This window comes from Cotesia typhae, unplaced genomic scaffold (assembly GCF_013202065.1).
Source record: "Cotesia typhae breed Kobodo isofemale line unplaced genomic scaffold, CoteBio_Ctyphae contig_5, whole genome shotgun sequence".
NCBI classification, from domain to species: domain Eukaryota; kingdom Metazoa; phylum Arthropoda; class Insecta; order Hymenoptera; family Braconidae; genus Cotesia; species Cotesia typhae.
The window spans coordinates 6500525-6525716 of NW_027423757.1; the positions used below are offsets into that span (position 1 = coordinate 6500525).

General features: G+C 27.1%; 2 protein-coding genes across 2 annotated transcripts in view; both read right to left on the reverse strand.

Moving 5' to 3' along the window:
- Positions 1-7080, reverse strand: part of LOC141530884 (cell surface glycoprotein MUC18) — a 124020-nt gene extending 116940 nt beyond the window's left edge. The window contains exon 1 of the mRNA XM_074248264.1: positions 6778-7080. The gene's annotated coding sequence lies outside the window, so the exon portion shown is untranslated. The remainder of the gene's footprint in view (positions 1-6777) is intronic.
- A 6441-nt stretch (positions 7081-13521) lies between these two features.
- The window catches only part of Side (motor axon guidance molcule sidestep), a 54087-nt gene continuing 42416 nt past the window's right edge, over positions 13522-25192 (reverse strand). The window contains exons 8-12 of the mRNA XM_074248266.1: positions 22489-22648; positions 21345-21647; positions 18976-19434; positions 17040-17249; positions 13522-14858 (exon numbers count right to left, since the gene is read on the reverse strand). Of these exons, the coding sequence (XP_074104367.1) occupies positions 14815-14858; positions 17040-17249; positions 18976-19434; positions 21345-21647; positions 22489-22648 (1176 nt within the window). The 3' untranslated portion in view covers positions 13522-14814. The remainder of the gene's footprint in view (positions 14859-17039; positions 17250-18975; positions 19435-21344; positions 21648-22488; positions 22649-25192) is intronic.

Below are 25192 nucleotides of genomic sequence, written 5' to 3' on the forward strand. Positions count from 1 at the left end.
TATAGTTTGTAAGTACTTTTTTGCTTAAGGCTATTTGAGTGTAGAGTCGAGTATATATAGGAACGAAAGTCGGATGAGAGTGTCGGATAAAGAGGAGAAAAAAAATAAAGAAAAAAGGAAAAACAGCGTAAAACTGAACTGACGGAAAATAAAGAGAATAGACAACGTGTAACAAGGAGAATGATCGAGAAATTGTGCTTTTACCTTCTCCACTGTGTTCCATTTCCGTTTTTTCTCACATTCCACTTGTCGTTTCTTCGACATTCGATATTACACGATCTGTCATTAACTATTTGTCGACAAAAAACTTAGGAATTTTTATCGCTGTCGCTTTAAACCTTTTAGCATAAAATAAAAGCAACCAAAAATTCACTAATGTTGATCAAATCAACATTTTATTTATCCATCGGCTAGCTATTTAAATTAGTGATTGTCCACTGATAGAAGAAGAAGAATTTCTTAGAATTTAAGAAGATTTCTGTGTATTTAAGAAATCATTTCTTAAACATCATTTCTTAGTATTTAAGAAATATTTCTTAAATACTAATAAATCCTTCTATCAGTGTGCTTAAAATGAATAATTATTTATAAAAGAACGTTGATACTAATAAAATAAATTTAATCAATGATTTGAAAAAAACTTGAAAACCAATTGGCTCATCTGAACTATCTTAATTTTTCAAAATCGAATCAGAATCATACTGCCCAATTTTTTTAATTTTAATTAAATTTAATTCAAAATTAACCAAAAATTGATTAAATTTAAGCTAGTCAATCTTTGCAACCGAGATTTGCTCGTTAGACATCTTGAGACCTGACGTTAGAAGCATCGGGTCTAACCCTCAACTTGACGAGGATCTCCGCACAAAACACGGATCGAGAGGACGTAACGTGACATGGCTCTAATCAGACGTCATCTAGTTACCCCCAATATCCTTTCTTACATCAATTATTATGTATCCGTTTCACTACATTGTCACTAATCATGACCGGAGGCTTAACAAGTGTCCTTTTATATAAATTTCTCTATATACTTTAGTATATTGCCCACTTGTTAAAAATTTTTTGACTAAAAAATCATAAGTGTTCTCGCATGAAAATTGTCACTCAAAATTTTATCTTGGCACTCAATACAAGAACCTGTTGTAACACGAGTTCACATACCACCCGTAATAGATATTTCCGAGTAATTGCGTATCATCTATATACCGGCAGCTTAGATTCTCATTTATCATTAATTTAATCATTATCACACATTCAATTGATCATAAGTCCATAATGACAGTTGAATTATATTAACACGCAATCAGATGTTTAATTAGCAACACAGTTGTCGATATACATCGACAGTAAAACAAACCTTCATTAATATTTTTACACCTAAATACATTAATTTTTTACATTAATAATTTTAAAAAAATCAAAACGAAAATATTAAAATATATAAACAAAACCAGATCTGAAATAGCTGATCCAAAGCGAGAAATTACAAAGTAACTACATTTAATTAAATTTTTATGTAATTAATAAATAATGTAAAAATGAAAATTGTCAATAAAGAGATCTAAAAAAAACTGAAGAAAAAATTCTTTTCACTCTCTTGCAGAGCTTATCTGATATTGGTTTTGACAAGTTTTTTTTTATTTCCATAAATGGGATGGTATTACCAGAAAATTTTTAGAGGTCCTTTACCATCAAAATTGATCTTTATTCGGAATTTATTGGACTAGAAAATAAGTAAGTCCTTAAATTAAATAAAAATTGTTTTGATTTCAGTTCGAAGTTCTGACAGGTGTCATAAACCACTATAGTAATAAATAAGCTCAATTTAGCAATAGTCTGATTTGATTTTTAAACTTTTTACGTTTTCCAATGCCTCTATATTTATGTATACACCTGGTTGTACTATTTTGCGTCAATCATCCCTCAGTTAGTGTATCTAATATAACAAGGTTAGTATACCTAATGTTATCAGGTTGGAACAGATGTATGTGAAGTATGCTCTACATATCCATCAAACTCATAGCACTGTAACTAAATGGATTACGTATTTTTATAAATAATCGCATCTTTCAGGAAACACAGGTCGAATTAATAAAAAAAAATTATATTATCAATTTTCATTAAATTTATACGGACAGCAAGTACAAAGTTAATATTCACTTATTAATACGTTTTGAAATAAATTAAGTCAAGTGAAATAATTTATTTGTATTAAAAAAAAAAATAAACAATAAATAAAAAACAGATTTGTTTATGGTTTAATCAAATTTATTCTTCCGTATTTTACTCTTTGTTATTCAATATAATTCTAAATAATGATACGGAACAATTCAATGAATTGAAATGAATTCATTAAATTCATTTATTCACTACGTCATCCCTGGTTGTGGCATGATAATGAAAAATTTCAAACTTTTTATAAATGACCTAAATTAAAATTACTCTTTGTGAATGATAGAATTGTATATCAAACTTTTTTTATCAAAATGCAAAATTACTACTTTTTATTAGTATACTTTTTACTATGTACTTCACATCTCGAACGTAAAAGCGTTTATAAAGTTCGTCTTCGAAAAATTTAAATATTAACATTAAATTTTGTAGTGCTTCTGCATAGTATAACGAGTATCTTCAAATCAATGGTATAAATTTTAATTAATTTGCTTGAAGTTAGTTTCCATCTTTCAATTAATATTGTTTTATATCAACGAATATATTCATTGTAAATATGAAAAAAAAAATTATCTCTAAACCCATTTTATTAATCAATAAATTATGATTCAACAAATCATAGAAAAGAGAGTGCATTTTCATCCAGTATCTTCTATTTATTTTCGCCCTTTTTCATGCAATGAAGAAATAAGATTTTCGAGAAAAAAAAATAAATTAATAAATTTGTTTGTCCGAAGTGAAACTAAATGTAAATCACAATTCATGATAAATTGATCTAATTTCTTTAGACAGCTTTCACTTAGCTACCCTAAAATGTTCCCTATAAAAATTCACTAGTGGAATTCTCATCGCTAGTCCAAGAAAAAGTAATTTAGATCTTACTATATCTGATAATCTCTGTACGTTTCCCTGAGGGAAAATTTTATTTACATTCACGGTGTCAAAGTATTTTTCATTCTCCACTACCTTCTGATGTATTAACAAGTATCAATGAATATTGAATATATCATTTTCCTTCCAGTGCCTAGTTAATTTCACTTCGCTGCAGATTTAATAAAGAATCAAGATCATTATTTTTACTCTTCAAGTTGCTCGTTAAACTTTTAGATTAAAAGAAAAATAATTACTTTGCCTTTTTGTTCCATAACTATCATGAACAAGTAGTAAGTTTGTTCTTATTTTTTATTCCTTTTTGATCATCAATTTTTTTTGTCCCGTTTTTTCTAAGTAAACAATTTGTAACGATATCACTTGTTTGCTGAAACAGATACTTTTTTTTACTTATTATCATTATTACAAGTTTTTACTTCATTCGATACAGCAATAAATTAATGACTTTCTAAGCTATATCTTCAATTTATTCTTTTTTTGATATTTTGTAAATTAAAATTTATCTCCAAAAAAATCTGACAAATCTACACAAAAAGAAAGAAAGTCTTGAGTCAAGCGTAAATTTTATTAACTTTTTTTATGCCAAGAAAATTTCTTCTTGCTCCAAAATAATTTCGGTCTTTCTTACAATTTTCTTGGTTCAAGAAATTTTTTTGTTCTGTTTAATTTCTATAAATTGAGTTTCATAATGAAATCATTACTCCTACCTTCTTTTTTTAGAAAACATCCGTACAGAGTATATACCTGAGATCGATAACAAATATCTTTGGAGAAATAAGAAAAACTCTGATTTTATTTTGCTTCGAAAAAAAAGCACAGTATATAGTGTAGTTAGTGGTAAAAAAGCTAATAAATTCCGTATTTCTATTTCGGCCTATCACGTGCGAATTTTACTCACGTAATTTCTCTACGCATATTTGATATTTTATAAAATAAAGCTATCCGAGCACGATATATAGCTTGTGCTACTGCTTTGTTATTTAGATATTAACGAAATTCTATGTCAGAAAAAATTTTTTTTATCCAAAAAAGTTTAAAAGAAACCATTCATGTTAGAAAATGTTTTCTATTTTTGTATATTTAGCTGGTTCAGCGAGATTATTTAAAATAAATGTTATCAATTAACATTTATAAACACTCTTGGTCATTTTTTTATTTTTTCGAAAAAAGCTCTTTATCTTAATATAGTTTTAATATCCGATCAACCTCAAGACGATAAAGATTACCTACCTACTTCAAGGGACGTTTCAGTTTCAGTTTTTTTTTTTTTTTTTTTTGGATTTTACGGATAACTTTTATTTTTTAATTTCGTTCCAAAAGGTAGGGCTTTTATTGATTTAGTTCTATAGTGGAACATCCTATAACTCTTGGGCCAATCAAGCCCGAAAAATACCAGAGTAACTTCGAAAAAAATAAATTCTATCGATAATTGGTAGTCACCAAAAAAATGTATCAGTTTATTTCAAATTCTGACAAAATAATTAAATACATTTTTCACTATTGTCCGTACTGGAAATAAAATATTTTCAACTTCCAGCTATGAAGTACGGGTAGATTTTGAGAAATCTCAAAAGAACTACAAAAAAAATTTTTTTTAAATGTTGTTTTTTTGGGATAACTTTTGAACGGCTCTACCGATCAATTCCAAAAACTATTTAGCTCTTAGCATCAAAAAACCACGTCGATCGCAGCCAGTCCGGTCAAAATCGGTTGATTTGTTAGAGATCAAATTCTGGATGAATTGGCTTGATTGTAAGTCAAAATTAATTGACACTGGCATGAGCATAATAATGATTTAAAGCTAATTGATACCGGAATTTTGTGCTAGCTGTACATCACTGCTAAAGTTTCGCGAGATAAAGGTATACAAAAGATTTTAGTAGTACGTTTTATTATTTATAACATGACATAGTAGTGGGCGTGGATTAGTGAAAGATGATAATTATGTTCGGCTTCGTTTTACTTCTATTGAAAGCTAATATCTATCAAAATCATAATGAGGCAAGACAACAATAGAGATACCTTCATTAGATATTGAAGAATTGAAAATTTTTAAAAAGGTAGAAATTTAAAACTTTTACTTAAAATAAAAATTATTTCATAAAGAAAAACGAGAAAAATTTATACATTCAATTATTGTTAATAGAAACATTGATTATATAGAATTTTCGAATAGTGATTCGAAAAAAAATTATAGCAGGATAATATTTCATATTGATCGGTACTCTCGAAACATTATCCATAATCGCCCTACATCGTATTCTGGATCACTCCCAACTTGTAAGTGCGTCTTATACTTATTTGTTTCCTTTTTGTATCAAAAGTTAGATCTAATCTTACTTAGTACTTATTTTTTCTTCCACCCTAAAATCTGTCCAAAAATTGTTTTAACAGGTCTTAATTTTGCTCAAGCAATTGACCTGATAATTTATTTTTGTGAAGTATCTCAACAACTTTTTCTTCTCAAAATCCTCAGCTCCATTTAAATTTATTATCGATTTAAAATAATTGATTCAACAGCAAATATTTGTACCATACTTCAATCGAAATAAATAATTAGTTGTTTAATTGAATGATTGAAAAATTTATTTAACGCTAATTCTGATCAAGTATCATCAATTGACGAAGAATGGACTAAACCAGAGCATTTCATATTGAGGTATCGTATGACAAACAAATGTTTTGTCGGTAGCTATAAGCGCTAAAGCGTGCACGGAAACTGCCTTCAAAAACTTCGATCTGTTTTATATTGTTCGAATAGTGTGAACAGGCATCACCACGCAAACGATCAAAAGTGTGAACGGCAGTCTTTTATTTCTCCAAATCATAATCAAATTATTAATGACTATTTCAACTCACTTACGATTTTTTAAATAAGTATCTGTATTAATTGTTTGTAAGTAAAACCGGTATTACATAAAAAAAAATATTTTTTTATAAATAAAAAAAAATTATTTCATCAGATAATCGAACACAATACAGCCAGCCAATAACTACGAGATTTATCGGAAAAATAGCACCCGAAAAATAAAAATTTATTCATTTTTACGTCGCTATCATTTCTCGTAGCTCGTAATATTTATTGCAAAAAAAAAAAGTTGAACCACTGCTCGGAGATAGCGGGAAGTTCTAAGGCGAGTCTGCAGGGTCAACCGTCAACCTACTATTTTTTATGACAGTATTTTATTTTTATTAAATTTTACTCTTCACCGTACTATTTACACATTACCTTCCTATCTTTTGAGACACTTGACACATAAAAAACTATTTATTTTTAAAAAGAAGAAATCGTTTTAAAATAACGAGGATAATGCAATATACCGGTGGCTAAAAAAATGCATCTAATCGTGGAATTATAAATTATGCAATTTTTTTACTCATACTCCAGAGCCGTGAATGAAAGTGGCCATTTATCGTACCCCGACGTTGGTGCGAATAATAGGTTTGGTATATGGTTTTCACGTGACACGGGAAAAATTAAGAGCAAAGCATGCATGAGAAATTACGATCTGATTTAAGCACTCTCGGCTGTCTAGTTGAACTTTCTTTGAACAAAAAAATAAAAATCTAAAATAAAACCGTGTTTGATATCGGAATTTTTCAGCCAATCAATTTTGTTAAATTATAAAATTAAGAACAAAAGGTTCTCTTTGACAAACAAAAATTGAAAAAATGACAATAATAATCTTGTAGCATGCACAATGTACCTACATTAATTAGTTATCCACTCATTAAATTAAATGAAAATAATAATTAAAACACACAATTAATCCATCATTTTCTCCCACTTTGGTGTAAAAATAGTTAACTGAGCACATTTAAAATCACATAAATCAACTGACGTTTAGTTTTCAGTAGTTACACAAAAAATATCACCTTTTGCATGAATTATAAATCCTAACATTGAATATTATTTTGAATAAAAAAATTGTTTTCCACACTGAAAATAATATATTATTCACACGAAAACTTGCCAATAATACCGAAAGTTAAAAGGGACCCTGCATTTGAAAACTGTTAGTCAGATAAGTAATGTGCGCGCGGAGGCTCACGATCATACTGTCGACTACAAGTTCCGTATACAGAGGATTTCAACCCCCGCCCCTGAGCTTTCGTAAAACCTCGGGAATTCTCGCGCTTATGTTTTACCAGAAGCGCACGCATCAGTTGGCTTGTACAAATAATTAATGTAAATAAATGAATAAAGTATTTGTTATTACAAAATTATTGAAATGAAATAATCAATAGAATTAATTACATAACAACGGTAGATACATAAAGGCTATCATTTAAAATTAACAACGAGTTAAATAACGAATTCATAAAACAATATTGACAATTTTTATTATCTTATCGGTTAAGTATAATTTTAAGGTAGATATTTGACAAACGATTTATGATTTAATTTTTTGGTTATTCAATGACAATGTTGAAAATGTGCAAAATGAACATGGCAAAAAAAAGTATTTTAAATTTATAGGAAAAGGGGTTGAAATATTGCGTGCTCGATGTAACGTCATGTTTGCTGCAAAAAACCTTTTTGAAACATATTTGTTTAATTAATAATAATAATTATTATTTTTCGTATATAATTTTTCGGACAAATGTAATGTTGAAAATCTCCGACGGGGAGTACAGGATAGCTTTTTTAAAAAGCTCATCTGACGTATGTTTTTAGTTTAATCAACTACACTGAGAGAAAAAATTTCTTTTGATGACAAAAAATTCATTTGTTTAAAATTTTTAACAATTTTATTTCTTATTGGAAGAAATCAATATTTTATCCCTTGCGAATTTTTATCCCTTATCTAGAAAAATTTCTTCTAACAACAAAGTTGCTGTGAGAAAAATTTTAATTTCTTCAGCTAAGAAATAAAATTGTCGAAATTTTTCAACAAATTAATTTTTTACTACTACACAGAAAGAAAGAAAGTCTTGAGTCAAGTGTAAATTTCCTTAAATCAAGAAAATCTTAAGGAAGATTAAAAATTTCTTGAATGAAGTTAAAATTTCTCAAGCGAAGTTAAATTTTTTTAAACCAAGAAAATTTCTTCTTGCTCGAAAATAACTTCGGTCTTCCTTACAATTTTCTTGGTTCAAAAAATTTTTTTTCTGTGTACATTCTTTATTTTTTCTCTTATATATTGTTTAAAATACATAAACGATTAAAATATTCACTAACTAACTAGCATAAAAAGTGTACGGTGTTAATAACAATTAGTGCTCATTGAATGAAATTAAAAAACTTTAAATACAATACCTATCATTTATTTGGATTGATTATTTAATTACAGTTTCCAAATTAATTGAACTGTAAGCAATTTATTCACGTATCGTTTTTTTCATTAAACACAATAAAATATTTCAAATAAATGTAAAACATATACAACGTTATATCATAATAAATATAATCATGGAGAATAGTTTTATATGAAATCAAATTGTAGCCGAGAAAGATGAGACGTGGATGTGAATAGTGCAATGTTAATTCAACACTGACAATCTAAACTAAAGGGAAGCGTATCCGCGTAGAAAATACCATAACAGAACATCAGTACAATTAAATAGAGGTATTGTAGGAATGTAAATACATATACAAGTTTATATAGATGTATGTGTGTGTATAGATGCAATGTTGGTCTAATTACGGCATCAACTGATTAGTTGTTACTGTCGCTTAGCTTTGCAAGACTTGAAACCACTGACGATGTTTCTCCAATCAGAGACGTACCTCAGTTGTCATCATACAGTCATCTGCGTTTTGATTGTCACTCGAGGTTTAATTATTCTTAAACAGAAACGTTAGTGAAGTCCTATGTGTTTCTTAATTTAAGAACCTCTCAAGAGGAACTAATTAATTAATTAAAGTTGAAGTTAGGTGGTGAAATCTATTAAAGTAGTACACGTAATTGAATTCATGACATACACGCTGATAAAGCTTGAAATTAATTGACTACAACTTTCGAAAAATCGAAAGGGAATTGGGATTAAATTTTCAGTCAAGTTTTTTTTCCGCTGAGTGATTTATGAGTAAATATGAATTTTTATCCGAAAAACATTTTAGTACAAACTTTTTAGACTAAAAAAAATGTTTATTCAGCTGAAACAAGTGTCGTGTGCAATATTATTTACAGACACCTCAAACGATTTATCTGAAGTTTAAGTTTTTATTTATTTATTTCTGGTAAGAAAAAAAACTGTGAACAATAATTATATTTTTCCAAAAAATTTTAATATTATATCTAATAAATAATATATTAATATTATTTTTTGATTTTTGTTTAATAAAATAAAAAGAAAGAATTCTCGATTTTTTTTTATTTATTTTTTTTTTTTTGTAAGTAAGAGGCAGTACTAGCGAGTGAGGAAGGAAACAATAGCTCAAACTCTATTATGTCAATTGCATAAAAGTTAGAGATAACCTATCAGTTGTTGTATTAAAAATGATGCCGATTGATTTAATTAACATAGAGTGTAACTAATTGAGTGAAATTATTTGTTTTTATTTGTTCCTTATTGACAAAGTTTTAAATATCTTCGAACAGATTTTCATGTTCAAATTCCCCTTTAATTATGACCTAATTTTGAATAAAAGTTATGAATTACTAATATTATTATTTGATTATGATTAAATACAAAACCCATCCGTATGGCACTGTCGAAGGTTATAAAATGCACACAGTTTGATGAACTTTAAATACGTATAGTTTGCAAACAATTTTAGATGAGGTAAATAACAAGCTCAACAATGTTCAAACTTACAATCAAGGATCAAAATAAAAACTTTTAATTTATTATAAAAAAAAATATTATTCTATTGAAGTCTCCATCAAAGTTGAACCGAAAAAATTCATGAAATTTTACGCTGTATTAATGAAGAATAAAAAAGAAGTAAAAAGTTCAATAAATAAAATGAAAAAATGATAGAAAGAAGAAATTAGATCAATAAGACTATAGTATTAAGGGTTTTTTTCCTCTTCAACTATTCTCATCAGTATTAGTATGTTCCTGGATTAAAACTAGTATCTGTAGTACCTTCTCTCTACGTTTCTTCCTGTGTTCGCAACAATCTCGTTTTATCGAAGTAGTGCAAAGAGAAAAAGGCTGGAGCTGTACTCATGGACTACTGCGGTTTATCTCAATGGACAAGATGAAGTAAAATGCAATCCGTACAGTGTAAATATTGATCAAACAGAATACAATGATAATAATAATTGAAAATCCCCTAAATGTCCCTCTTGATGATAAATTGATGCTCACTGTACATAATACATTATCTCATTTGTTTTTTTTTTTAATTGAAATTTCATTACTCATTTATTATCTTTAATCTATACTAATACTTGTCAAAAATTTTTAACATCTGCAATATTAAATCTGTTTCATTAATATAGTTTATTGACATCAACGAAGTAAAAAAAATATCAAAGTTTTCTTGCGGTTAGTGAGTCTTTTCTGGAGTACTTTCGTTTATCAGGATATTAGTTTTCAATAGTATTGATTATCGTTGATATCTCAGTAAACAGAGCAATTGGTAATTGAAATACTTGAATCATGTACTTGAAGAGATATTTTCAGCGGTAAGTTATTTTTTATTCCCAGACATAGATATTATTTGTCAAATAATACTGAGAGGGTTATTTCAATTGAAAAAGTTGAAGAATAATACTTATTATTTTTGCACACTATCAGCGCTAAGAGTCGAGGCTTTCATACTTTTATGTCGAGATATTTCATTGAATCCCCCATGTTATACTCTGTCTGCAGCTTCTATTACATACTTCTGTAATGTGAGATATCGAGCGTACTTCTGTAAAGTAACATCATAATAAACAAGAATGGAGCAATTTAAAATCTTCCGCTTTTTATCTTAATCGAAAATAAATAAGTACTATGTTGTACTTTTAAACTTAAACTAAACAATTTATTAATTTTAGAATGTTATAAAGTATTAATTTAGATGTTATTAAATAGACTACTCTATCCGTAAAAAAGTGATTTAAAATATGACTTGATATGCCATATCAAAAAATTTTTTTTGCTTTTCGGTAACTATTTTTATTATTATAGTCCTGTTAGTTCACAAAATCAATATATTTTGCACACTATTGTCAAGATAATTTAATGGCGATTAATTTGACACTTTTCAAAAATTTATTTAGTACAATAGAAACGCAAAAAAACATCAAAATAGGTCAAAAAAATTTTTCACGAGTGTAAATTATTTTTCTGAAATCTTTAACTTATGTGGATAATAAAACGAGCCAGAAATTATTCATGCATAAAGTTACTAGATAAAAAGGTAATTTTATAAAAAAATTTATATGGTATTGACACATATAGTATATGAATTACTTAATATAATTTTCCAAAATGAGTAAAAATCTTTTATACGTTAGTTTTTATTGCATTTTTTGTAATACCAGAATGTGTTTCAATTTTATTTGTCATTTTTTTGTCGTACTCGTACAATAGATTATTTTCTTGCCTTGAGCAAGTGCTACAGATTTATTGGTGTGCCCCGCTGTATCGAAAAATAAAAGTAACTAATATTCTAAAAATTTCTTAATTTTATAATGAAAGAAAACTTTTAAACTTGAATAAATAAATAAATAATTTCTAAGTAGTAAAATAATTAAATTTAAGTTTGAGGATATTATACGGATGTATTTAGAATAGTTTGAAAATAATAATACGTAAAAATATACGGAATGATCGCGAAAATCGGAGCATTGACAGTTATGATATATTTACATTTTAAAAGTGCTATGCCTGAATTTTCAGTTCAGGAAGCTCATCTATTGTCAAACTTTGACTTTAATAGTTGGCAAAGAGCCCGTTATCCAATCGAATATAATATAATATTTTTATTTTTACAACTCTCGAGAAAAGGAAATTAATTAGCTTGAATGTTCGAATTTAACGTTACTTTTTTCTTTCGAATCTCTTAAATTGCTATTCAAACTTCGATACGGGAACTTCTGTAATTTCTTCTTGCTAGTTGCTTAAGAAAAAAAAAAAAAAAGAATAAAATTAAGCTTTGATTTTCATTCAATGCAATAATTTATTAGTTTACTTTGTGGTTTACAAATATCAATCGGCTTTATTTTGAACTTTTTTTATCTATTTTTCATTAAATCAAACACTTTTAAAAAAACAGTATTAAATTAATTTCATTAAAGTAACATTTTACTTGAAACATATCTTTCAGTTTTGAAAAAAAGTTCTTAATTGATGAGTCACCTCATGATCATTAAGAAAAATCCCTACATCTACAACAGCGCGTAATAATAAATTGCCGCTTAATATATTATAGTTTAAAAAAAATAAAAAACAGATTTTGATAATAAAATGAACGAAAAAGTAGAAAACAATTTTTAATGATTTTCAAAACATTTAAAATCAGAATAGAGATTAACAAGAAAATTCATTTTATTGTAAAACTAGGAATTTCAATTGCGCACATACGCGCGTGCTTTAATTCTGATCAATAAAAAATCAATAACTATTCTTTCGAGATTGTCGATACTAAACTAACTTCATTTCAATCATCAATTTTATATTAGAGGATTTAATTAATTTAACTGTCAAAATTTTATTTATAGATATTGTGACGATATATTTATTAAAAAAATATCTTAAAAATCGCGCCATTTATTTTTCCGCAAAATAAATTTTTTTGGTATTCATTCAATTCTTACTTTAATACGGCTCTTAATTCATGCGTGTGCAGATTTTTCAATCAATTAGATGTCGCAAAGTTGGTAAAAAAAATCAAAATATAAAATTTAGAACTAAGATTTTCAGTGAAGAAAATTTATTACCAAAAAAATGAAAGAAGTGATAGTACATTATTGATATTAAAAATGTTAAAGTATTGAATTCAATAATAAATATATTTTCAATAAATTTATCTTCAATAGTTTTTTAACGGGCAGTATATAGAAATTTTTTTAGAGATTAATGAATTATTAATAGGGAGAAAATAATAAAGCTTTTAAAAGTACGAGAAATCTTAACTCAGAACGACTTTTCCAATAAAGTAATGCAGAACTTTGCTTCGAAACAGCATCACAGTGGAATACACTGCTTCAATTGGTAAATCGCAAATCTCTAAAAGTTGTTGGAAACTTGTCGATTGCCGGTCTCTGCGATTTGCTCCGTCTCACAGACTTAATTGATAATGAGGAATGGAATGAAAAAGTATAAAAAATTACACTCGAGATACACACAACTCATGGAAACTTTTAGCGCTTATCGTCTACTCGCCCTCATTTTAAATTTTTAAACCCAAATTTTTTTTTTTTTTTTTTTTTTTTCATATAAAAAAATTTATTTTTAAATAAATAAAAAATAACATCAAGTACAAATTTTCTTATAAACTAATTTACTATATTGTAATAATACATTGAATCTTAACTGTTAGTTGATGATAATACATTTAAATATTTTTTATTTATTTTTAGTCACTCTTATGAATAGTTTGTTTATAAATTTAAATTTTAGCGTAATTGGACAATGGAAAAATAATTGCACATTTTCTACTCAATATTATCAACTAATTTTAAATGAAAAATAGTGATTATTTACGTTATTCGAAATTCTATTTTTGAAATGTAAATTTATTTATTTTTCATACAAAAGTTCAGATTATAAATTATTATTAAAAAAAAAAAAAAAATTGACAAAAAACCTTTTATATTAAATAATCCCATTATTTTTTATGGCGTCTACAGATTACTAGAAAAGAAATCAAATTGACAAATTTTTCCTTTGTACGTTTGTCTGTCGCTATAAAACGCGTATTAATACGAAAAAAATTGATAGTTTGTTTTTTATCAGCTTTGAACTCATCCAAAAATAATATTTACATTGAATATTTATATTGACATTATCTATATAATTCTCTACGTTTTTATTCGGATAAATAAATATACAAATCAAAGCCAAGACTCGTAGATTGTAATGAGTATCTAGTTATTCTTATTGCCTGTTGGTGTATTTATCGAGCGGAAGAATATCGAGAATTTCCATAAGCAGATGTATAAAAATAAATAATTCTTTTGATCTCCGATTGTGACTGTAAGTTTTTTTTTACCAAAGCAAATGAATTGTGTTTATAGAAAATTAATCAAACGCAATTGATTGTTTTAAAATTTAAAACAAAGGACTTTTGTTGTAAATAATAAATGAAAAATAAAAATAAAATTTTTTTATTGTAAAATAATTCCATTCACGAACAAATAATTGATGTATTTTTAGAATAAGAACGAATGAGTTTTAATTTAATTAATGTAAAATAATAAAACTTAAAATATGAAATCAAATAAAAAAATTGATTTAATAAACTTAATACTTCCATGAGAGATGTAATGGTATATTACTGCTCTAAGTACCATTAATTAATGAAACAATACAAATAATTCAAAAACTAACTTTAATTGAATATTCTGTGAGGTTTCAGCTTTCATATTATGTACAATAAAACGTAATGAAACGTAAAAAGTATAAAAAAATAATAAATATGTACAAAATAGCAATTGAAAGTTATCTTATTTAAAATAATAAATAATTAAATAAAACTATATTTTCTACCTAGTTCCTATGAATTTCAATTATAAAATTACATTTAAAAGTAACTATTATAAAATATTAAATTACCGTTTAATTTAATTAATTCCAATACTAATTATTAAAAAATAATAATTTACAGTTTAAACTTTGTACAAAAAATAATAAATAATAAAATTATCTGTGGAGATCAATTTCAACCTGCGGCAGTAGATCGGGATCTGTAACAAAAAATGAAATAAAAAAATAAATAAATACCTCTGCTGATATAATGAAAAATGTAAAAATTTCTACATGATAAATATGTTTTTTGTAAAAGTGACGCCTGAACAACCAGGTGACAATTCGAATGACAGGATGCAGATACGGTGATAAAAAATTACTAGAAGTAGCCGGAAAAAAGAGGGTGAAAAAATAAACGAGAAAGTAAATAAAATAAAAGTCATGAGCGTTATAAATCGTGCATCTTGCAACCAAGACGCCGAGATAGAGTATCTTCTCTTCTGGCTCGTCGTATAGTGTCTATACATAGAACAATCCTCTTTGGTTAGATGCTTCCTTAGATCGTTCTTCTCCGTCCCTTAGGTCTGCACTGAGTCTATACTACTAGTAACTCCGCTGGTGCTTCTCGTACTTCACTCCTACACTCTCGCCCTTTACAGGCATCGAGCAGTGTTTCGCGTTTCCTTTCTCCTAAGAACTTAATCACCTTTTCCATGTTCTCATCTTGGCGTGTATTGCCAACTCAAACCTCGAAGCCAAACCTGAGCCCAAACCCAAAACCAACTAACTAGAGCTTTAACCATTTAGCTATAATCATTGGCCAAAGTAGTATAAAGTAGCAATAGTATGGCGAACTATCACGACTGACACTCTTACGCGCCACTTACCTCACTTGCTAGAATTACAAGTTTTAAATAGTTTCGAGCCAGAAATTACATCAGGGTAGTTTCACTACCAGCTACGCTAACTGCATTAAATATATTTATGTCTATATCTATATCTATATCTATATCTACAGACGGAGATGTATAATGTATATACATATACAGATATCATTCTACGGTGTTATTCAACTGTTTTCACCGTGTGGTACTTTACTTGCTGTTGAGAAGAGCCAAAACGCGGTCTCGGTATAACTTTGTAAATTACTCCCACGATTTTCGCGAGCTCACTCCTTTAGAGACGAACATATAACAAGATAATAGTATATTTTTTATTCCGGTTGAGTCGCTTAGCAAGATACGGTAATAAAAAAATTTCTTTAGAATAAAACGATACATTTAGTTTGTGGTTATCCACATAATAAACTCGGGAGAATGAAAAAGAAAACCATTTCACTTAATTTAATAATCATAAAAGTATTGTGGACGTTAATGTTACTTTAAACTTTTGAATTTTATTCGGTTGTTTGCCAGTGAAATTTCTGATAAAATAAGTCGTTAAATCGGGTATTTTACTGCAAGGTTTTCAAGTTGAGAAATAAAAGTGAAGTTGAAAAGCTTAATGCATCCGACAAGTCTTTTGTACTTTGACACAGATTGAAATTAAAAAAAAAAAAATTAACTTTCTGCTAAGAAAATTGAAAATTTTCAGAATTTTTTAAAATTGAAATTATTTTTTATTACATCTCAAAAATAAAAATTTTGATTACAAATTTAAAACTAAACTAAAACGAGCATATAGTAAAAATATCGCAAATAATTCAGTATTTTAAAATGAAAAACTACATAGTAAAAAATTTGACGTCATTGCGTAAAAAAAATTTTATGTTAAATAGTTAACACTGTTAGCCATTTTGTTAAATATTTGACCTAAAATCGTTTACTGTGTATGCAATTTTTACATGCATTTAATTAATTATTTCCGATAATTCTAAGATGGTGAGATGAATTTTATATAATTCATGCACTAGTACTTAAGCTTAGTACGCATGTTAAACTAGCATGGTGAAATAAGCAGAGCCGCTTTTATTTAGATTAATAATATGTTGATCTTTTGAAGCATAAAATTTTATTTTTTGACACTAACTTAGTACTAAATTATTCGCAAAATAATAATCTGGCCATCCCATAGATTAACAAGCATAAAGCCGGTTAATATTTACTTTACATTAATTCATATATTGTCTTCAATTCTAAATGAAACAAACAGAGAATATTCTTACATAATTCAATAACATAAATAATTAATAAGCTAAAAGTAATTTAATTTAATGATTTAACTTTAAATCAGGTCATTGATAATAAAAATAATTATTAAAAAATTGAATAAAGATATTATTCTATTCATTGATTCTAAGAATAAAAAAAAAGTTCTCAGTCGATAAAAAAAAAATTAATAGTAATTGAAGTATAAACTAATGAAATTAAACGAAAGATATTAATTTGTGGATAGCTTACCATTCTTACTCTCTTCCATGTACAAACTTGTCCTCTGAGACCGTCTACGATCAGAACCGTACTTAACTCTTGGCTCTATTCTCTGCGCTGATACATATGTGGGAGTTGTAAGGTCTTCTATATATTCAGCTCTAGGCGTGTGAACACGCTTGCGGCAGATTATTACACCAATGATGATACCAATACCGACTAAAATCGCAGCAGCACCACCTTTAACATTTACATTATTATTTTACTTCAACACAGATATATTATTTGATTTATTATTTTAAAAGTAGTCAAATCATCTTCCATTACAATAATTTATTAATATATAATCCAATAAATCTTTATTTTTCTAAACTTACAAAAAGTGTATCGTTATTTTAGATGCGAAATTTCAATTTTATCGGACTATTTTTATGTCAAAGGCGATTAATATCAAGCGAAATAAATTCTTCATGAAATCTAATTTGTATAAGTATTTCATAAGTAAATGTATAGCTGTAAGAATACTTTATGTTCGGTATAAAACAAGTAAAAAGATTTTCGCGTCACGATACGTAATTTATCATAAGAAATTATTCATTACTTTGTAAGGATACTTTCAACTGATTTTATTAAAAATTTTATAAATTATGAAAGGAAGTTTTTAACAGTCCGTTATAAACTGGACTGACAAAATTTGGAAAGATACCTGTGAAAATAAATTCTGATGTAGTGAACTTTTAACTCTAAAAAATTTGATTTTCTTTTTGTTTTATGAGAATTTCATAAAAATTAGAAAATAACTTTAAAGTTATTTTTCAATTAATTAAAATAAAATATTTTAATCGTGCTTTATTTCTTTCCTTCAATCTCTCAATTTTTGGGAAATATGAAATGTTCGCGGATTTTTAGATTTAGAATTTACTGCAAAATATCTTAATCTCACTATTTTTGCAATTAAAAAATTGTGAGGGAGTTTAAGAATCAAAATATTAATTTGAAATTTTAAAAGCCTACATTATTTTCAGCCGAAAAAATAACACAATGACAAAAAATAAAATTAATAGCGTAAAAAAATTCAATTTTTGATAAGTTTGAAAATCTTTAAGAATCTTGAACAATCCTTAAAAATTTTTTTTTCCAACTGATCTTTGAAGAGAGCTTTTAAAAGATATGTCAAAATTAAATATGAACACAGGCGATATCCGGAAACTTTTTTCGGCAATTAAATTCGATCTATATAAAAAAAAAAAAAAAAAAAAAATACAACATATGTAGTATCTATTTTCAGACAATTTGTTTACGGATCTGAAAAAAAAAAAATCCTATGAGTTATGAGCCGGTATAGGTGGGCGTTGAAAAAAGGGAGATAATTGAATCCCTCATAGGTGGTGATGTCATTATATTACATCCGGGACCGAAGAAAATAAACAAAAAAACAGATGATTTTTTTCAGGGATTAAAAACTTCCAATTATTAACTTGCGTTTAAGAATTAATTTAACGTCGAAATTATTTTTATAAAAAAAGTAAATGACACATTTATAAAAATAATTCTCGATGTAATAAAAATATTTTAAATACAACTCAGAAGCAAGCACAGTCGTAAGAAATCTCGATAAATTGACCTTGTCAACTACTTGAAGCGAATCAATTCACTCAAACTACTCGTACATTCGCTTTTTCAGTTCAATTTTAAATAAACTCAACCGAATGCTGTACTGTTTCTTTATTTTTCATTCTTAACGTTTTTAACATTTTTATCATCTGCGATTGCTTGCAGATCAATTGCTCTTTTTCGCATGAAAAGCTATTTTAATAAAGAGTTCTGTTATTTCAGTCAATCGTAAACTTAAAATTCGATTTAAGATATTGAAATTATTTTATAAATAAAAATAATGTATAAGAAAAAAAAAATATTAATCTATTATTGTATAATATATTTCTGAATAAAAGTAATAAAAACTTACCAATAACACCAACAGTGATGAGAAAGTTTTCTAAATTACTCCTTGGAATGATATTTTGCTTATTATCGATAACAAATTCACCCGATACTTCCATGTTTCTTTCAAGATCAGTCCCGTAAATTTTTACATTGCGAAAAAGTTTTGGTTGACTTCTTCCATGCTTGTTGATAGCATAAACAGCTAGAGTATAGTCATAGCCAGGCTCTAAATCGTTAAGTTGAAAAGTCGGTCGTAAATTTTCCGTCCGATAAATAGGCGGAGCCTCGCCCATCTTTCCTTGGTCACTTTGGGGCGTTTGAAGAGTCTGTGAAGTTTGGAGCAATTGCGTTTCTACCATGGAGCCACGTACTTCCAGCAGGAAGTGCTGAGGTAAACCACCGTCCGAGCCGGGGATGCAATTGACTTCAAGTGCGCTACTCTCGTTGTGAAGAGTACAGTCTATTGGAGATTGTGGTACTTCTGTAAGTTAAAATTAATTTTTTTCCTTGCCTTTTTGAATAAACACCATCAGTTAAATTAATTAATCTTTTTTTTTTCTTTTAGCATTTTAATTAATCTTTCAATGCTACTATCAACTTTCTTTTAAATAAATATTATATATTTTTATAAAGTTATAACTCGTTAAATTATAAATTTACTTAGCATTCTGGCTAGCCCGAAATTTTAAAATTATCTTTTGTGAAACTTTTATAACTTTGATGTAAAAAACTTGGTCGTCTCAAACTTGTAATCACTTATAAATTATTTACGAAAACGTTTTCAAACATTACCGCAGAATGCAAGAAGGTTTAACAATTAAAGTATCTTGTCTGTTGGGATAAAAGATGACAAAGTGGTAAGCAATACGTTTATTAAAGAACATTAACGTTTCAAAAGTGTGTATACTTATTATATAAGAGTTTTTTACACTTTTTCTTCATCATACAGCATATATGATAAAGGAGATTATAGTCAGTGGCGCATCAGGAGTGTACATTACTCAAAGAATAATGCCAGTGTGAAGACTGAATATCATGTGATAAAGTGTGTATAAATATTATTAAATTTATTACTTTGATGTTTGTGAAGCTAGATAATTTGAGCTAGCGGAAATTAATTGTGAATTAAAACCACATTCTATGAGCAAATAGGCCAATTTAGAGTAAAATGAGATGGATTCAAAGAAAAATTTTTTGCTTCTTTTTAGCGTATACTTTGAATGAGCTATGCGTCGATTTAACTTTATTAATAATTTCGATAGATGGCAGTAATGTAGGGATACAGCAATTGTATTTTTAGTTTGATTAATTAATACATCCCAATGCCTTAGAAATGGTATTATTCTTAAGAAAAAAAAAGTAAACTGAAAATTGAAGCTTTGTTAATTAAAAAGGTAGATTTAAAATAGTATCAACGAAAATTACAATACCATAAATAATTAAATTTTAAATATTAATAACTATTTTAATAATAAGTAAAAATAAATTAATCACAAAATTTTTTTTCTAAATAGCCAACAGAGATACGTTACATTTCGATTTCTTTTTTTTCAAAAAATTTATGTGTTATTGTGCAAACTAAATTTTGTTTTATCAATAAAATTCATAAGTTAAGACGATGAATTCTTGGAATAATATAATAAACAGTCGAAACTTTTCCGATTCTAGTAAAACTTAAAATTTAATTTGTTTACCAGATATCGGAAAGAGAAATTGCTTTTTTCAGAACTCGTGAAAAAATTTGTATGTATGGCTATTTATGAAAATTGGTCACATCACACTGTATAGAGTATTTCTTCAAAAAAAATCTATATTTGAAAAACAAAATCTGAATCAGTTGAAGCAATGGGAGGAATTAAAAAATAACCATATTTAATTAAATTTGCATAATTCATATTTTTTCAAATTTTTTTTCACAGGCAATAATATTATTGTTTAATTAATTTCGATCACATTTTGTTTATGATTATAGTTTTCCCCAAAATTCTCATAATTCTAAATACTAAATAATTATTTTCATTTAAGAAAATTTAAGAAAAATAAATATTTCAATTTAGAACTTTTTTTTCTAACTCATTAAATTCACCGTATTCGTATAAAGTTACAGAGTTCCATGGTTATACCTTGTAATTTCAAGTATTATCTGTGTAATACCAAATGATTGTATCATACGCTGTTCTAACTTTCTCCAAAGCGTTTTCAACTTTTAATGCAAGTGATTAATTAAAAAAAAAATATATCAGCTACGAGAAAATAAAAACAAAGTGTTCAACTAAAGTAACAAGGTAATTATTTTAATTGTTATAAAAATACAAAAAGGAAAGTACTTGTTGAATAAATAATAAATAAGCTTATTATTTTGATTTATGAATAGATTATTATGAAACTTACTTGCAGGTACAATGTTGAAAATACAAGGTGTTCTTTGTCTTCCTACGCTATTACTAGCCCAGCAGCCAAGAGTGCCATAATCACTGTCAATTAAAAGGATATATTCCAAAGTACTAGTACGCTCATGATTTCTTGGACGTGAATTTTGAATAGGCAATACGTCTCCTTTTGTTCCGTTGAAAGTCCAAGAAAATCTCACTTCATCATTTGGAGTTGCTTCAACTTCGCAGCGTAATTTAACTGTTTCGTCAAGTAATGCGACAATATTATTATATTCAAATCCGACTTTGCATCTTGGAGCATCTAATAAACAAGAAAACAGTTTATATATTAGTATTTTCCTATGGTTTATTAATAATCGCATTCTAAAGTCATTAACAGTTTATACTAATTATAAAATTTTCTTTTTATCTTATTGTTAAATGAGATGAGTTGGTACAAAAACAAATATCTTTTTTTTTTAAAGGTTTTTTTTTCTTTATAATTAATTATTGTTATTATTAATTAAAAAATTTTGTTCTCTTTATTTTCCAATTAAGTGCAAAGCATAATATTTTGCAAGCTGGTAATAAATGCTCTATTACATTTTAATAATTGCTCAATGTCGATTTTATTCTAAAACAGTTGCATCGGTTGAAATCAATTTATTATCTAATCGATGGAGTCTTTATCTGTATCCTAGCTTTGGTAAGCTACCCAATAAATTTAAAGCACTGTTTCCTAAGTAGAATTTCTGTAAATGTATTTTGTTTGCATTACAAAATAAAGTTCGACTCCTCTAAATATATAGTCTTATTTTGAAAATTACGATTTTAATGAAACAAACTCTTGATAATGTTATCTTTAGTAGTATACACAAGTTTAAATACAGTAAAACTTCGGTAACGTAAAAATCTCTCTAACTTAAATTTTCGTGTTTCCTTCCCTTCAAAGCCCTAAGACTTTTCACACTCGATCGAATAATTTGAACATTGCTGTTTAACAAAAAACAAACAAGTTCTTGGAATCAAATAAAATTATCTTTGAAACAAAAATTCCCTTTTTCAAAAAATATTTCACTTAATTCTTAAGTAAATTTCTTATTAAGAAATAATTTCTCAATAAATTTGTACCTAAAAATAATTCTAAGTAAGTTTGGACTTACATTTCATATAGATGAAAAATGGTTGACTTCTTGCCTCTCCAACATCATTTTTAGCATAACAAGAATACTCTCCAGAATATTGAAGACTTAAAACTCGTAATGTTAAAGTATTCGCAGCTATTAGGATTCCTCTTGCAATGTCATGTTCTAAGCGAGTATCCTAAAATTAACAAACAAACATTCACTTTTAATTATTTCTCACTATTCCTCCATAGAAAGCATTAATTTTTTCTTACAATATTAAAAAACATTCGCTGAATGCAGTTTTGGTATTCGAATTAATTTTGAAATTAATCGCTTTTATTTATTGACCCAACATATAATAAATATTTAATTGTAAATAAATTACGTCATTAAGACTTTCAAAGTAAATGAGGGAATAAATGTATTCAATTATCATAAAATCGCAAATAGTTATTCAACCTGTATTCAGTGTAACTTGGAATTCAGTCAAGTTCATATTTACATTGCTTACTCGATAGTAACGATAAAAACATCCAAACAATTTAATTAGAGTTATAATTTGTATTTACATTGAAATTTGCATGTGTCAATTTAATTTACCATCAATGGAATACTCACTCAAGCCAATTATTTACATTCAAATCTAATAGTTGCATAAATTATCGATACCCTAAATCGTAATAATTTTGAATTATAAATAATGAAATTCATAACATTTTAAATTAATTAGCTTCTTAAATATATATTATATATAATTATTGATCTGTCCTGATATTTCTATAGATGGCTCGATAACAAAAATTGATAATTAAATGAATTTTTTGTTCCAATGTCTCCGTAAACTTCAACTTATAATTCGAGGTCTGTCCTTCGTAAATTCTATTTTTTTTTTATTCCTTTTTGTTAACGCTTTATATTAGTTTTCTTGATGATACGACGCTGATTGAGCATACAAAGCTCTTGATTTGGGGCTGATTGATTTGCACAGTCAATCGGAGATGGACAAGCTTCAAGCTCATCTCGTTGATTTCCTGTCAGCGTGCTTGAGACTATCAGTATTATATCCTTTGTGACTACAATACGACAGCTTTGTAATAGGTTTGTTAAGTCTTAAGATTTTCAGAATTTTTAAAAATTCATAAAAACAATTTTGTTTAAGTCAAAAGTCAGGTTTTCGTTTTCCAATCGTCTTTAGAAACTTCAAAAAGCAATTTTCTTTTTTAAACAACCAAAAAACATAAAGCTTTCACATCAACAGTTGAAAAGCAAACGTTGGAGATGTAGAAAATTTTGAAAAAATAATTTAGAATGTGCACAAATCAAGAAAAATAATATAATTTGCTGTCATGTAACTTGTTTAAGAATTTTTTTGGGAAACGTTAGAGAGACCAATTGAATCTTATTCCTTAGGGATATTCGATGAACAGGCAAAAGAATTTAACGAGAAGTTAAATTACCGTTTTTCTCGTACGACACGGCTCGTTGAAGGCACATTCCCATTGGTTTTCTCATGCCCCATTACACATTTTCTGCTCTACTGTACGAATTTTTTCTGAAAATACTTTTATATACAAAAGTACACTAGATATTTGATTTACTTGGTTTATTATCAATTTATCCGAGAAAAAAGGAGATAAGAGAAAAAAGTTATCTCAACGAGGTTGGAAATAAATTAAAAAGCTTTATTATAACAAGTAATTACTTTTTTATGATATTTATTAAACCAACTGGATAATTGCAGCAGGAGTAAAGTATTTGTTCCAAGCAGTGTGTAATTAAATGTTTAATTCACGATTTATACAATATTCTCTATTATTTTAAGCTGTCGTTTTTCTTCCGTAAATAGTGAAAATTATTAAATACTTCATTTATTTTTGTCATTTCTACCAATAAAATATTTCAACCTGCTTCATGTTGAAGGGAACTTAAAATACTGTAATTAATTTAGTTTTTAAATAAATTCTTTACAATAATTTTTTTTTTTCATCAAAAACTTATGAGGTATCATGATAAATTATCGAGTGTCTAATAATACATGTATTTTATGTAATTACAAATTTTATAATTGAATATAAATTTTAAAAATAAAGGAAAATAAGAGGTGGACAGTTTTCAGGAAAGAGAAGTTGAGTGGGCGTGAAATTTAAAAAGTACGTATACACACTCAAGTTTATTTCGATTCTCTTGGCGATAAATATTTATGCGGATTGTGATGCATTAAAGGAAAAGTAATCTAGCCGTTAAAGAATTGAGAAAAGTTTCTACACTGAATAAATATAATGAACAACAACAATCGCGATTGCACTGGCTTTTTCTCTACTCTGTTGTATATATTAGAATGGATCATTTTAAACCTCTGTGGTTTTTAGTCTCAATGAAATTATTATCTTTTATAAGCTTAGTTATGGTTTTACTGAAAATCTGCCGTTAACATTAGCTGCTGAAAATGACTAATTATACATGGAATAAATACATTTTTTTTCTATTATTTTGATAATTTGAATAATAAACTAACGATGACCGAAAAAAATATCAAACCCATTTTAAATAAACTAATTCTGAGGTAATTTTAAACTACAACATAGTAACAAACTCAAAAGTTTCACAATGTTCCACAATTACCGTGGCTCAGCGGTCATTTTTAAGAAAATGTTTTTCTGTGAGCAATTACCTCTACAATTTCTTACTTTAATAAAATGCTTAGACATTTATATAATACTTTTTTGGTACCAAAAAATAT